Source organism: Talpa europaea (assembly GCF_964194135.1).
Source record: "Talpa europaea genome assembly, chromosome: 9".
Taxonomy (NCBI): Eukaryota; Metazoa; Chordata; class Mammalia; order Eulipotyphla; family Talpidae; genus Talpa; species Talpa europaea.
The window spans coordinates 66,828,948-66,843,472 of NC_140076.1; the positions used below are offsets into that span (position 1 = coordinate 66,828,948).

The 14,525-nt window shown below is 43.7% G+C and overlaps 1 protein-coding gene across 1 annotated transcript in view; it reads left to right on the forward strand.

Moving 5' to 3' along the window:
- Positions 1-981: 981 nt before the first annotated feature.
- NSG2 (neuronal vesicle trafficking associated 2) overlaps positions 982-14,525 on the forward strand; it is a gene marked incomplete at both ends in the record, with an annotated part of 51,295 nt that continues 37,751 nt past the window's right edge. Inside the window, one exon of the mRNA XM_084242079.1 lies at positions 982-1,110. Coding sequence (XP_084098205.1) covers positions 982-1,110 — 129 coding nt within the window. The remainder of the gene's footprint in view (positions 1,111-14,525) is intronic.

The following is a 14,525-nucleotide window of genomic DNA, read 5'->3' on the forward strand; positions in this document are numbered from 1 at the left end:
TCTGCTCTGACCCCCCAGGAGTGCTGCACAGTAAGTAGGCATTTGCTTTTGCTATAACAACTCCCCAATATCCTCCAACCTTTTACCATCTCTTTCACCCCCACAACAGCCCTATTTTGTCTAATAATGTTCTATCAGCAGGATTGACAAGAGAAATTCAGTTGTGTTGGGCTTTGGGGGTGGGGTGGGAGCACTGTCTGACTCCCAAGGGAGCTGGAGAGGAATAGATGTGATTTGTTTATTTAGTTGGCAATCTTACAATATGGGGGTTGCTAACTTTCCATGGGAAATAAATATACATACATATATATGTATATATATATGTATATATATATATATATATATATATATATATAGTCCTTTGATAATGAGGAAATGGAGGCATTCGACAGATGAATAATAAGACTGGGCTGCAATGAGTCCTTTTTTTGTTTTAGGAAATTATATCTCCTGCACAATCTACATATGTAAAAGGGTACACTACACGTACAGACATTGAATGTATTTGTTGTGTTTTAGGGAGATTACTGAAGAAAAAGAGATGTAACAAATAGCAACCAGGGTGGTAAGGTGAAATAATCATACTGCAGGGTGACCCAGAATAATAGAATTTAATTTTGCACTGAGAATAAGCATTTCCATGAGATTATATGACTACATAAGCTCTAGTGCCTTGGATTCTTTAAGCTTGTAGATTTGTGTGTGTGTGTAAATCTGGGATTTTCCCAAATTTGAGGACTGTTGGACCCTGTGGGCAGGTGGCATATTTTGATGATTAAAGAAGTTTTACTGGATAATGGGAATCATGTAAGGAAATCTAGTGGAAGGGCGATGACTGATCTCTACATTAAAAGCCGCCCGAGTGTAGATATTGAGGACAGTGCTATTTTCCCTGTCATCAGCCCTCTAGTTCCTTGCCTTACCTCCGACTGTAACTAGAATCCCACTGCTTGCCATAGGTCTGGGAAGAAAGGCGTAAGGATGGTGAAGCTGAACAGTAACCCCAGCGAGAAGGGAACCAAGCCACCTTCGGTTGAGGATGGCTTCCAGACCGTCCCTCTCATCACTCCCTTGGAGGTTAATCACTTACAGCTGCCTGCTCCGGAAAAGGTAAAGCAGGTGTTCTCATCAGTCCCCCCATCTCAGGAAATAAAGCAGCAAAAATGCCATCCCTCCCAAACCCTTTCATCGCCCCCCCCCCAGCCAAGTATGTTTTTTTCTTGTAAATGTAATTATTCCTTCCAGAGACATTACATCTCTTGTGTTATTTCAGATTTATGGTAAGTGTTTATTCTTTTTTTGGTCACATATACATACATGGGCAAGACAATTTCTCCTTTTTAAAGTTTTATGGCAGATGAATACTAATAAGCTGCTAGATGGTGACAGATAAAATCCATTTTGATTATTTTAAGGAAGATTCTCAAAAATTGACTGGTATAGATCCAAGGACAGAAAATTGGATGCAGTCCAACAAGCATTTAGTTTGCACCTGCTAAGTTCTTGTCCCTAGAAGTTGGTCATGAAAAGACAAATTACAAAATTCCTATCCAGTGTAACATTTAAATTAATATAATGTACTAAATGCTATAGCTGAGCATTCAAAAATTGAGAGCACAGGATTGGAAACTAAACTCTATTGGTGTGGGGAGGGGATTGGAAGACTGAGTAGGCAAGCTGTAAACGAGAACATTTGAATATTTTTTAAGGTGAATAAAAATCTTCCAGATAAATAATGGAAGAAAGAGGCATGTAAAGCAAAGGCCAAATATATGCAAATCATGGAGAGCTTTTGGAAAATAGCATGACTGGAGTAGATTGTCTTTGGGGGAGGTGTGGCTGGAAATGAGTGACTGACTGGCTGATGGCACATCTCCTGACATGGGAGTAGTCCATGAAGAATAGAGGTGAGCGTTTATACAAAGGTGTGTGTGTGTGTGTGTGTGTGTGTCTGTTTGTCTTTGTGTGTGTGTGGGGGGGTTGTCCCATAGACACAGGTGGGAGAAACATTACTGCTTAAGATCCACCTGAGAGAACTTGTGGTCTTATCATGTGAGCTTTTGTACACAGTAAGAACTAGATTTAGAGGCAAATAATGGAGTTCCCTGGCTGAAGTATGAACAATGGATCATTCCATCTGTTTGGTTTTCTCATTGGCATCTCCAGGAGGGCATTGTGTGTCTTAACCAATTGGCTCTGTCCAATGAACAGAAGAGGAACTAAAGCTAGATAAGGGCCTGGCTGATTGGCTGGGGGTTGAGTCAAATGTTTTGAAAGTGCAGAGGTTGTCAGGATGAGAATGTGCATGGGGTGGCAGGATTAAAGAATCTCTGTGCCATCCTGAGGAACTGATAAGGCTTTTAAAAATTAAATTTGAGTGAGCAATTAACACTAAAGAAAGGTGAAGGGACAGTATTAATTGGGTATATGCTACATGTATATCAGAGGTTCTCAGTTTTTGACTGCATGTTAGAATCACCTGGGGAGTTTAAAAAAAATCAGTTTAAAAAATACTGATATCTAGGCCATGCTCTCAATTAATTATGGCAGGATCTCTGGGTGTAAAACCCAGGTGTCAATATTAGTGAAATCTCCACAGGTAACTCTTGTGTGCACCCAAAGTTGAGGACCATTATACTAGACACATGTGATCCCCTAGGGATCATAATAGGTAAATAGGTAAAGGGTCACCTTTGGCTCATTATCCAAATTCACAGGGGGAAGAAATGGCACTGCTGGAATTTGAACCCAGATATAATAGAAATTGGGGGGAAAATGGGGAGTGTTATCTTAAGGTTTTGCGAGGTTTCAGAAAACATCTTTACCCTTCAGCCAATAACTTCAGCCTCAAATATTTGCTTGTTCCTGAGAAGTGTGCAAAGAAAAGGGTTTGTGGTGAGATCACCTTTTTTTCCTAACCCTACACATACCAGAATATCACAAAGAGATTCCATGACTTCTGTCATACATTCCTCCTCCCACCTTATTCTTGTCTCTGAGGACGTTCTTCTCTCCTTAAGAGAGGAGACAGACCTGGTAACCACTGGGAAACCAGCTGAGGATAGATGCACTGGGACTTGCATGCAGGAAATAGGAAACTAATGCATCCTGAAAGATACCAATCCCTATAGGGTTGCCTCCCCACAAAGGCACCTTACAATCTCCCTCTGATGTTCATGACAATCTCTCTACCTCAGCTACTCCTCAGTCACATACAAGGATCATACCTACCTTGCAAATGGTCAGAATAAAGTTCAGTGTGGTCTCCTATGTAAAGTGCCTGGTATAAAACTAAAAGAGAATAATAATGATAATTTTTCAAGTACTTCTTAGTGGTAAATGCACTGTCAATAGTGCTGAGACTGAAACCTTGTCCTAGAGTTCCCCACAATTTGCAGGCTGTTTTATGCTTTATGCATGTACTTGCGTGCATGCGCACATACACACCATACACACACACACAATTTTTTTTCATTCTTTCGATAGTAAATAGGACTTGACAAAGAAGTTGCTACTGTAACCCAATTTTTAAGGATAATAAAACTAAGATAGTGAGCTGTGAAGTAACTTCCCAAAGTACATAGTTGGTAAGCACCCCAGATGTAGAATCCAGAGTCTTCCTCTGCAGCAGGAGTAAGGAGGCAGCTAGCCTGGGAGTTTGCAGATTGGTCTCTAGCTAAAACTCACAGTGCAACTTTTGTGAGTTGTTTCTCTTCCCTGAGGCCGCTTCTCTTCTCTGAAGAGAAGTTGTGTTTGCACTTTTCTGTGTTGGTATTTAGATTTTTTGATCTTTACAAGAATAAGCAGTTTTACTCCCCTGATATTAGAGTAGATGTGTTAAAAGCAAATTCCACCCAGAAGCCAAATGGGTCCTCTAAGTGCTTAGTGACCAGCACGGAGCCTGCAGTCACCTCTGTAGGTGGCATCTCGTCCCTGCTAGGCTTTCTACTATCCTGCCTTGGCTGATGGCTTGAAATGAGCATCTTATACCTCCTTGGCCTCCCCCTTCCTCATGTGTATAGGGAGGATGATCTTATTAGGATTCAGCTCACAGGGCGATGGAGAAGATAAAGTGGTTCCTGACACTGTTGTCAGCTCTTTGATTAGATTCCAGTCTGATGGTGAGTATTTGAAGGTCAAATGATTATCAGAAAGAAGTGTATTTGACCCCACTGTTAGGTCACAGTTTTTCCTTTTTGAAAATGTAAACCAGAGTGTACTTGTCAGTACAACTGTATTTAGAATACAAGTTTCAGCCTTTTGGAAGCTAAATGGAAAGGCTGGGTGTGTCTAACATCCTTGCTTTGGGTGAGGCCTGGGGCTGTGCAGGGCATGCACATCTGTCCTTTCAGTGAATTTTTCTCAAGAGCTGTGTGAGCTGGGGATTAGTGCACCCACTTGACTGATAGGAAAACCGAGACTCAGATCAATGACAAGAGTTGCCCATGTTTCAGAGAGTGGAAAGAGCTGGGGTTGGAACCCCGGTGCCCCTGACATCCCAATTTTTCCTCTGCACTGTGATATCTCCTACCCCAGGGAGGTGCCTCAAACTTCAAATTCCTTCATCCCTGGCTACAGTTCGTCCTTGAGCTCTCTTTTATGCTCCTGGACCAGAAGTTGTGACCTGAGGGTGTTTCTGGGGGGTGATTCCCCAGAAAGCACATCATGGCCTCCAGAGCTCTCTCCCTGCCAGGAGCTGGAGGGAATGTGGCTTCCTCAGGGGAGGATATAGTGACCTGGTTTCCCATCCCTTCTCTCCATCACTCTAATCAGTCTTCCGCGTTGCACTTGGTTAGTGTCCCTAGAGTTGCAGCCAGGCCTCTCTCCCATGGAAACCTTTTTCAGTCCTTTCCATGGGGTATCCATCCATCCATCCATCCATCCATACCTCTCTCCCTCTGTCCATCCTCAAATCCTTACCTTAGTATCATAGGTCCTTCATTATCTGCCCCTCTGACTTCCATTCCTATCAGTCCCTACTTTGCACCTGGAGCACTGGCATGTCACATCTACCTAGTGCAGTGTTTCTAAACCCAGGCTAACTTTGCCCCTATGAGACAGTTGACTTTGCTCCCAACCCACAGTTGACAATATTGTAGACACTTTTGGTTGTGCAACTGGTGGGGGGCATGCTATTGGCATCTGGTGAGTAGAGGCCAGGAATGCTGCTAAATATCCTACAATGTGCAGGACATTAAAAAAAATTCTGCTCAAAATGTCAATAGTGCTGAGACTGAGAAGCCCTGCCCTAGAAGTCCCTATACTTTCTAGGTTTTTTATCCTCCCTCTTCCTAGTACCTCCCATTTCTTCTGCCCTTCTCACCCTTTTGCCTTTCTGATAAACCATTACGCATCTTCTGATAAGCCAGTACCCAGCTCAGATGGCACCCCTCCCGCACTCCTTCCGTAACCATTTACAATTATAACAGGGTTATTCTTATCAGAATAAGAGATATTCATCCACCCAACCAACCATCCACCCATCCATCCACCTACATACCCATCCATCTGATTATGTTAGGTATCTTTTATGTGCTAGCTATTGTGCTAGGGTATACATATAAAACTATGAAAAGATAGGCCTGGCATGGCCACCTCATTCATAGAAATTCCAGTCCAGTGGGGATGGGGAACTTCAAACAAGTCCTCACACAAATAGAAGTACATAGATGCACAGTTTTGAGAAGGGCTATTAAGAGAGGAATAAGTTTCTGGAATGTTAGAGAGGAAAGACTCAGGGGGGACTGAAATCTGATGGCAGGATGGCCAGGGGAGGTGGGGAGGTCCTTCTGAGGAAGGCACTCTCAAGGGTGTGCTCACAAAGAGCTCATAAAGTAGCAAGAAGAAGGACCAGTCTGTGGACAGGCCTCGAGGCTATTGGGAGAGGCAGGGCTGGCTGGCATGCTGAGTTGGGGCAGAGACTTGGGAGATGTGGTGAAGTGGATGCCAGTTCATGTGAGGCTTGCTGTCTTTATTTAAGGGGCTTAAAACAGGGGAATAATGGGGTCAGATTTCTATTTTAGGATGGTTCCTCTGTGGGCCACCCTAGGGATGAGGGACTACTGTGGGGTGTCCTGGTCTCTTCTGTCCTTCCAATATGTCCTCCTGGTAGCACCAGAGGTACTGTTTTTCCTGCAGCACTGCCACCATGAATGGTAGAAGAACAGAAAAGAGTGGAAAAAAGGAAACGAGGGAGAAGACCAGTGCTTTCACCATGTTCATGAAGCAGATAGCAGTGGTGGGCCAAGGTAGTGGCTGTGGGAGTGGGGAGGAGGTGGGTTTATGCAAGCGTGGTACCAGTTGGCACTGAGGAGTTTTGCCCACTAGGCCTGAGGGCCCTGGCTCTTCCTCTTCTCTGGCATGTTGGTCCTGGCATGCAGCAGGCAGAGGGCAATGCCTGCTGAAAGAGGAACCCTCTCCCTTGCCTTGCTTAAAGCCAGGTTCATTTCTCCACTTGACTTCGTGGGGGGAATAAACTTGAACTTAGGTCATTGGGTGCCTTTCTCCAGGTGATGGGAGAGTGCTCTGGAGAAACTGGAGCATCAACCCGCAGGTGTCAAATTCCAGGACACTGCACCTTGCTGCCTTTGCTTTATCTAAGTGACCACAAGAGCACAGAGGCCCCCTAGTGCTTCTCTGTGAGGTTGCAACCTTACCCCCACTTGACAGATGCAGAAACAGGCTCAGCAAAGAAACAGGCAGAAAACAATGCAGCCAGGTTCTGCACGCAGGTGGGTTGGGAGATGCCAACTGATGGATGGTGGGACCACAGACAGGCACAGTCCCACCTTGGCAAAGCTCCCGATGAGTTGTGTATTTGGCAAGCCAGTGGCCAGGCTCGAGGAAAACGTTCCTACTGATTACTAAGCCTTTACACACCCTGAGGGGGCTGACTCACCTGCTGTGGGAGCAGTGGAATGCATGCATGCATGTGGAGATCATTTTATTGGTGCTTGGACACTACAAGCTTTGCGTGGTAGACCACAGACACTTTGTAGTACCTGCAACCTGGACTCAAGTCTCAGCTAAGGTATTTGTTTTTTGTGTGGATTTAGGCAAATCCTTTAGAATTCTGGGCTTTGGCTTTTTTTCCAACTGAAAAGCTAGCAACATATCTACCAAACAGTGTGACTGTGAACAGAAGTCATGAAAATTATCTAATGGCACATAGCAGGGGCCCAAGGGTGTGGCTTCCTTTCTTTCACTGGCCATCCAGAATATGGCTCCTGCAGTCAGCATTTCTGGTAGAAACTGCTAAAGTGCAGCCAGCTGAGAAGGAAAAGGCCTCAAAGGTGGGGATGAGGAGCCAGGTGGGATGGACCTGGAAGAATGTTGGGCAAAGAAGACACCACTCTGGTCCCTGAGACCTGCAAGCCTTTCTGACCTCCCTCGTGGCTTTGCTGGAGGGTTTCTTCTCCCTAAGACCCAGGATCAGAACCACCAGCCTGTCCCTGGGGAACAGCAGGAACGCCCATCTCTGCAGGTGCCAAGGTCATGGAACTCCCTTGTGCTGCTCTTCAGAAACTCTCAAGACACAGATTATAAATCACTCTGAATTGGGGTAAAAACTGAGTAAGCAATTTCAGCAAGTGGATATAAAATGACCACTAAGCACATTCAATTATATTCTTTTTTTATTTATTTATTTAATATATTTTTTGCATCATTTTTCATTTTTGCACAATGTATACATTTTCATCTTGGTTATATTCCCCATACAATTCCCAACCCCCTTATTTTGACCATCATCATCTCTTATTTTGACCATAATCCCCCACCCCCCGTACTGTGTCTCTGGTTTATAGTTGCTTGTTGATTTTGATTTTTACTTTATTAAAGTAAGGACTTTTTCCTGGTCCTTTATTTTAGCTTTTCTAAATTCCTGCTATGAGTGAGACCATCCGGTATTTTTCTTTTTCTTTCTGGCTTATTTCGCTGAGCATGATCCCTTCCAGCTCCATCCATGTTGCTGCAAATTGCATGCATTTATCTTTTTTGATTGCTGAGTAATACAACCCAAACGCCCAAAAATTGATGACTGGATCAAGAGGATGTGGTACATATACACAATTGTATTCTTTAACGTTAAAAAATATAATTTTGAACTAGATATAGCTTTTGACCTACCAGATTGATCAAAAAAAGGAACACATCTGATAATGCCACGTGCTGCTGACACTGGTGGAACACAGACCTTCCCAAGCGCTTTTGTTGGTTCTATCATTTGATGTTGTTTTTCAGAGGGTATCTAGATGTTATTTGTAAAATTTAAACTGTATATGCCATTTGATTGTTATGATACCTACTAATAAGAAGTAATCCTATGGGTACATTTTTTCAAGTATGCAAAGGCCTATGTCTATGAGAAAAACACTGGGAACACTGGGATATTCCATGAGTTTGGGTTAAATAAACCCTGGAGTATGGATGTGAAATACTAAGCAATTGTTTTGAGATTGAAGCAGACTGGTTTATGTTAATGAGGAAGAAGCAGCAGACTCATTGCTTAGTTCCAGCCTCTTTAAAGAGCATGGTATGGAATAACACCAGTTGTGGAAACAGGTCTGTGTTTTATTCTTGTAATTCATAGAACAGTTTTGGAAAGACACATCAGAGGACTTTATGTGTTTCATGGTGGATCAGGCCGGTTTGAAGACTTACATTTTGTAATTTCCATATTTTCTTTTGTTACCCTGAGCATTTTCTGTTTTTTGAAAAAAATCACACCCTTCTCACAGAGGGTGAAGCAGCCTTGGAGAGCTGAGGCTACTTGCTCACATGGAGAGACCACTGTGGATGAGTCAGTGTGCCCACATGTGGATGGAGGCATTCTAGCAGGGCAGCTTGAATTAGAATCCCAACTCCACTACCTACGCGCTGTGTAACAGTGGGCAAGTTTATTAACCATTCTGATTCTCCAATTCCTCGTCGTTGGAATGAGGACAATAACATCTTCCTCTAGGAGTTGTTTGATGGGTAAAATGAGAAAATACATGTTGAATGTTATCACAACACCTGGGTCATGGTGCCTGCTTACTGCAAGGCTGCTATTATTAACAGAATCAGGATATCAGGATCATTGCAACATGAGGGCTCAAGGGCTGGCCCCAGACTGCAAGGACTGTCGAACAGTGATGAAGGCTTGGCCTCTGCACTGGAGAGTCCTGGCCCGGGTAGAGAACTGCATCCCTCCACTGGAATAGATCCAGATGGGCGGCGGCTATGCTCAGAGCAGAAGGGTCCAATGGAGGGCCCCCATCTTGCCCCCTATTATACATCATCACAGAATTGAGGAGTCACAGACTTATTGGATTAACTGATTTATATGAGGCCATGTTGGCCAGCCTCCCATTCTGTCTTGGAGAAAGCGAAGACCCAACAAGGAAAAGAGTTTTAATTTTACATTAAAAGCACCATTCTTGGTGCTAGTACGTGCTAGAGTCCTCCTTCTGACCTGGCCTTGCTGTGTGACCCTTCCCTCTCCGGGCTCTCATCACCCCATCTGTGAATTGATGGGTGTGCACAATACTGCCACTAACATCTGCTGGACTCAATACCCAATTCACAGACTCAGGGAAAGAGACTAAAACCTAAAGAGCTGTAGTATAGGGTGAGCAGGGAAAAGGCAACTTCACTTTGTTCCTTTAGGGATGTGTGTGTGTCCATTAATTCAATGGCGCTCACAGAGCCTGTGTTATGCAGGAGCCATGGAGCCAAAGTTTGGGTGTTATGAGCCCTGAATGGTGACCTGCTAGTAGGTAGCATTGGATAAGCATCAGAGGCTTGGATTCAAGCCTTGACCCCACCTCTTAGTGACCACTTGGGATGGTAAGGTCATTTCTGTTTCCCAGACTTAGCTTTGTCATTTGTATCATGGGGCAATCACTTCTTTCTCAGAGTGACAAAGAGTTTGCTGAGCTAAAGATGTAAATCTTTCAGCACAGTTCCAGGTGCATTTTGGATGCACCGTCCCCCTGAAAACCCCTGATAATAGTAAAGAGCAAGGTGACTTTGAACATTTACCAGTCATAGGTAAGTGGCTGGACTTGCTGAGGTTAAAGGCCCTCATCTGCAAAATGGGAATAATGATGATTTTTGGAGAAACTGTTGTAAAGAGAATTCAAGAATTATACATCAGCAGGGCCCCAGCCCAGTCCCCGACACACAGCAGATGCTTGGCTGCAGGGCATTTGCACACTGTCCCGCTCCCAACGTCTCTTGGCTGCAGGAACGAGCTGAAGGGTCCAGCTTAGATCTATTTTTGGTCTGTGCAAGCCCAGCTCATAAAAATACAATCTTGCTCCTTGTCAGCACTTCTGCGCTTTTATTTATTGTTCCTGCCAATCCCGGGGCCTCTCCATGTGGGAACCTCTTCATTATTGATAATCTTGGGAAGTAGTATTTTAAATTTTTATGATCTGTACTTTGCACCATCTGAACCGCCATGTATTATCTGGCCTTGCCGGCGAAGGGGGAATATATCCTGACGAGGGGTCCTTTCGGGATGAATAATTTATCCCGTTTTCCCAATGCCAATTATGTTAAATTATGTTCTTCATATCAGCCTCTGACAGGACAATGGGGACTGATACACACATATGAAAAGAAAACAAATTTACTTCTTTGCCCAAATCTGCAATGATATTTGAAAGTCTGGAGTTTCATATTTCCAAATATCTGTAAATCCCCACTTTGAATAACAAAAAGAATAGAAAGGATTTTTCCCTTTCTTTCTCTGCCTTTTCCCCCATTTCTGTTATTAATCAAGGAGCTCAGGGCTCTGTTTTGCTCCATTTTTTTTTCAACTGCAGAGAATAGAACCTTTCTTTGAAAATTTATTTTCTCTTTCTTTGCTTATACAAGCTGATTCCTCCAAGGTACGATTAATAACATTTGGCTAACATTTCATATGCTTCTCCCTTCATAGCATTAAAAAAGCGACTGTTACTATATCTCCTTCTATAGAAGGGAAATATTTCTGGCTCCATCCACAGGAACAGCTCACCAGCTCCATGACAAGCCCAACAGCTCGCTGGCTGCTTCCCTGCTCCCTGCCTCTCTCCAGGGCACCTTTGGGGCATCCAGGGGCCTCTCCTCTATGGGAGAAGCCACTCTGGTTTATAGTCCTCCTAAGTGCCTCACTGCCTTCAAATTCATCTTCAATATACTCAGAGGCTCTCTCTGTTCACCCCTCACTTCACCTGCCTGGTCCACTGGCCACTGAAAACCACCTCTTTGTGTTTCCCACAGGTGCCAGCCTTGTGGGTGACTTCTGAATGTTTGCTGGCATACACTGCACTCTTGGTCTGGAAAGCTCTTTTCCCTGGACTTGGGGAGGCAAGAGTGGAAACAAAGCAATCAGTCGACACAATTTCATGAAGAGATGATAAGGCTCTAGACCAGGGTGGTGGCACACATGGGTTGATGCATGAGAAATTTTTGAGGAGGCGGGAGCTGGTGCTGCAGCAGGTGTGGGGAGTGGAGGGAAGAGAGGCACCAAGGGAGAGCTCTACATGTGATCTGATATAAACAGTACATGGACAATGCTGCTGCTTTCTGAGCCTGGGATTTTATGGGGAAGATGATGTCGAAGGCAATGTGGTCAGGAGGTGGGTCAGGGAAGCTGAGAACATTGCTGTGATATAGTGTATTTGGGTGTGTGCATCCAAGAGCAGATGTTTAGTTAGTAAGGGGAGCAGAGTGCTCAGGGAGGCCCCATTTAGAAATATAAATTTGAGAGTCATGAGGGTAAAGCCAAGCCTGGAAATGATGGGGCGAGAACACTCAGAGAGGACTTGTAGAAGGAGGCGATTGCCCTTGACCTAGCCCTGGGCAAATCTAACATTGGGAGGTCAAGCAGAAGAGCAGAGGCCAGAAGAGGAAACTGAGGAGGGTTGGTCAGTGATGAGGGAGACCGAGGGAGAGAACACTGTGGGCCCAGGATGGGAGGCCGTTTCAAGGAGAAGGGAGAGAACCAGCCTAACACATGCTATTGAGCAGTGAAAGAGGGTGAGGCCAGAGGACTATCCTCTCAGTCCAGATGAATGGACAAAAGCCTGCTTTTGGCAGGACTTTCTCATGTGTCAACCCTTGCTTAGGTGTAAAGGTCAAATATTTGTGCGGCATTCTGGGTTGCTTTTGGAAAAAATGTTGCTTAACAAGAGAGACAAGCAGAGGGCTGAGGACCAGCGTGGTGATAGGTTCCCACCTGTCCTTTGCTCAGTGTTTGAATTTACTTCTGGGAAGAGTCAGGCTCTGAAGTCAGAAGAACTGTTTTTATTAGAAAGGGTACAAGTGACATCTCGTAAGGGTTCAGGGCAAAGCAGGCCATGGATTTGAAGGAGGGCTATGATCACAATTTTGCCTGGACTCTGTACCCCTCCATTACTGAAACTGGTAAGCAGAATAGTTTTGAAATAAATATTACATATAGATATGAATTATATAGATAAATGATATACAAATTTATTATGTAGATATATAAATATTATATAGTTCTTGAATTTGATAGAAATGAAATCACAAGGAATATAAAAACCTTTTTGTAATTTTTAAAATTCAATGTAATGTCTCTGAGATTCACGTGTGTGTGTGTTTGTGTTTGTGTGTGTGTGTTTGTGTGTGTGTGTGTGTTTAGCATTGCTGGGCAACATTCTGCTTTATGAACAAACCACAACTTATCCATTCTGTTGATGGATATTGAGTTGTTCTCAGTTTTGGGCTATTATGGAAAAAGTGACTATGAAGATTTTTTTTTGTATCTATCTTTTGGTGAATCCATTATATTTTGAGGTGATATTTTTGCTGGTGCCAAGAAAATCTATGGATTTTGCTATGCTTACTTAGTATTTGGCCATCTTCCTAAATCTGAATAGCTTTTCAGTTCATTTTTCTGGCAATGCATTTATATCAGATAGAATGTTTTTTGCCTCAGCAACAGAAAACCCAACCCAACCCCAACTGAATTAAGATCCAAAGAGTATATATTTAAACCGATAATTTCTCAGCTTCAGGCAAGGCATGATCCAGAGGGCAGGGTGTCATCAGGGTCCATTTCCCTTTCTTGGGTTCCTCTGGGATCTGCCCTCATCTATGCGAGACCTCTGTCCTACCCTGCTCCCTCTTTTCCTGTAACAACCATCACAACACTTCTGGAATTCAAGTCCTCGCTAAACCACCTAGAGAAAGAGCACTGTCTTTGGGAACACCACAAAGAACAAGCAGGCTTCTTTCCCCAAGTCCCTGTTCAATATTGTCACCCATCTAATTGTTCCAACTGGACAATGTACCCATCTCTGAGATGATAACATTTTGTGAAAAGTGGGTGGGATGCCCTGAAGGACTATCCCAGTCATTAAGGGTCAGTCCCACCAAACCATGTGCTGCCACACTGTGAGGCAGGGGTGAGTTCCCAAAGGGGAAATCATGGGGGCTTTTGATTGAAGAAGGAAATGCATGCTAGAAAAGCAGCCACAAAATGTTGACTATGTCAATGAGAACAATATTGCCTATGATGATTACTAATTGTCTCATTCAAATAGTAATATTTTTTAGTTCTGTCTCATCATCTGTGGCATAGAGTCTTTTAGATTTGCATGGAGGGCCTCCCTGGTGGTGCAAAGGGTTAAGTCACAGCACTCATGCAGCCACTGAAGCATGAGTTCGATCCCCAGCCAGGGAGGTGACCCTCATGGCACAGCAGACCTCTCCTGTCTCACCTGCTGCTCCCCTCAGCAGTGTATTTCAGCAGATCTGCCTGTTCTGTTCCCCACTCTATTTCTGGTGAATCCTCTCACCCCCCACACCTATGGCCTGTACTCCAGCTCTTGTATAAATTCTTTATTTATAAAATTATAAATAAATAAATCTTTAAAAAAATAAATTTGCATGGGCACATGGCAATAATTAGGAACTTTTTAAGAAGTGTTGGGAAATTGTTTATAAAAATGGAGGGGCAAAGGGAAGTATGAAGATGCAGATGATTTTAACATTTGGTGTATGATGTTTAGATGCCTAAGACTAGTTTGATGGCTTAGGATCTAGAAATGAAGGGATAAAGTCAAGAGAGGGACTTGGCAATGTGGAAGGCACATTCGTTTTCTATCATTGTACAACATATTACCTGAAGTTTAGTGACTCCAAACCATGCAAATTTATCATCTCACAGTTTTTTGTCAAAAGTATAGCACAGGTTGACTGAATTCTCTGTGGGGGACCTCACAAATCTAAAATCCGGGTGTCAGTGGGGCTGCATTCCTACCTGGTGCTTGTAGTCCTCTTCTGGCCTCATCTAGGTGGTTGGCAGAATTTCATTACTTATTGTAGGACTGAGGTCCCCAACTTATTGAAGCCCTTTGAGGCTTCCCTTTAGTTCTAGCTGCACAGCCCTCTGACATGCCAGCTAACTTTTCCAAGAACAGCAGGAGAATCTCTCTTCAGTCTGCTCTGATGGAATTTTATATGACATAAGGAAATGACAGGATATCTTGGGAGTAATTATGAGAGTTACCATGCCATTCTACGCA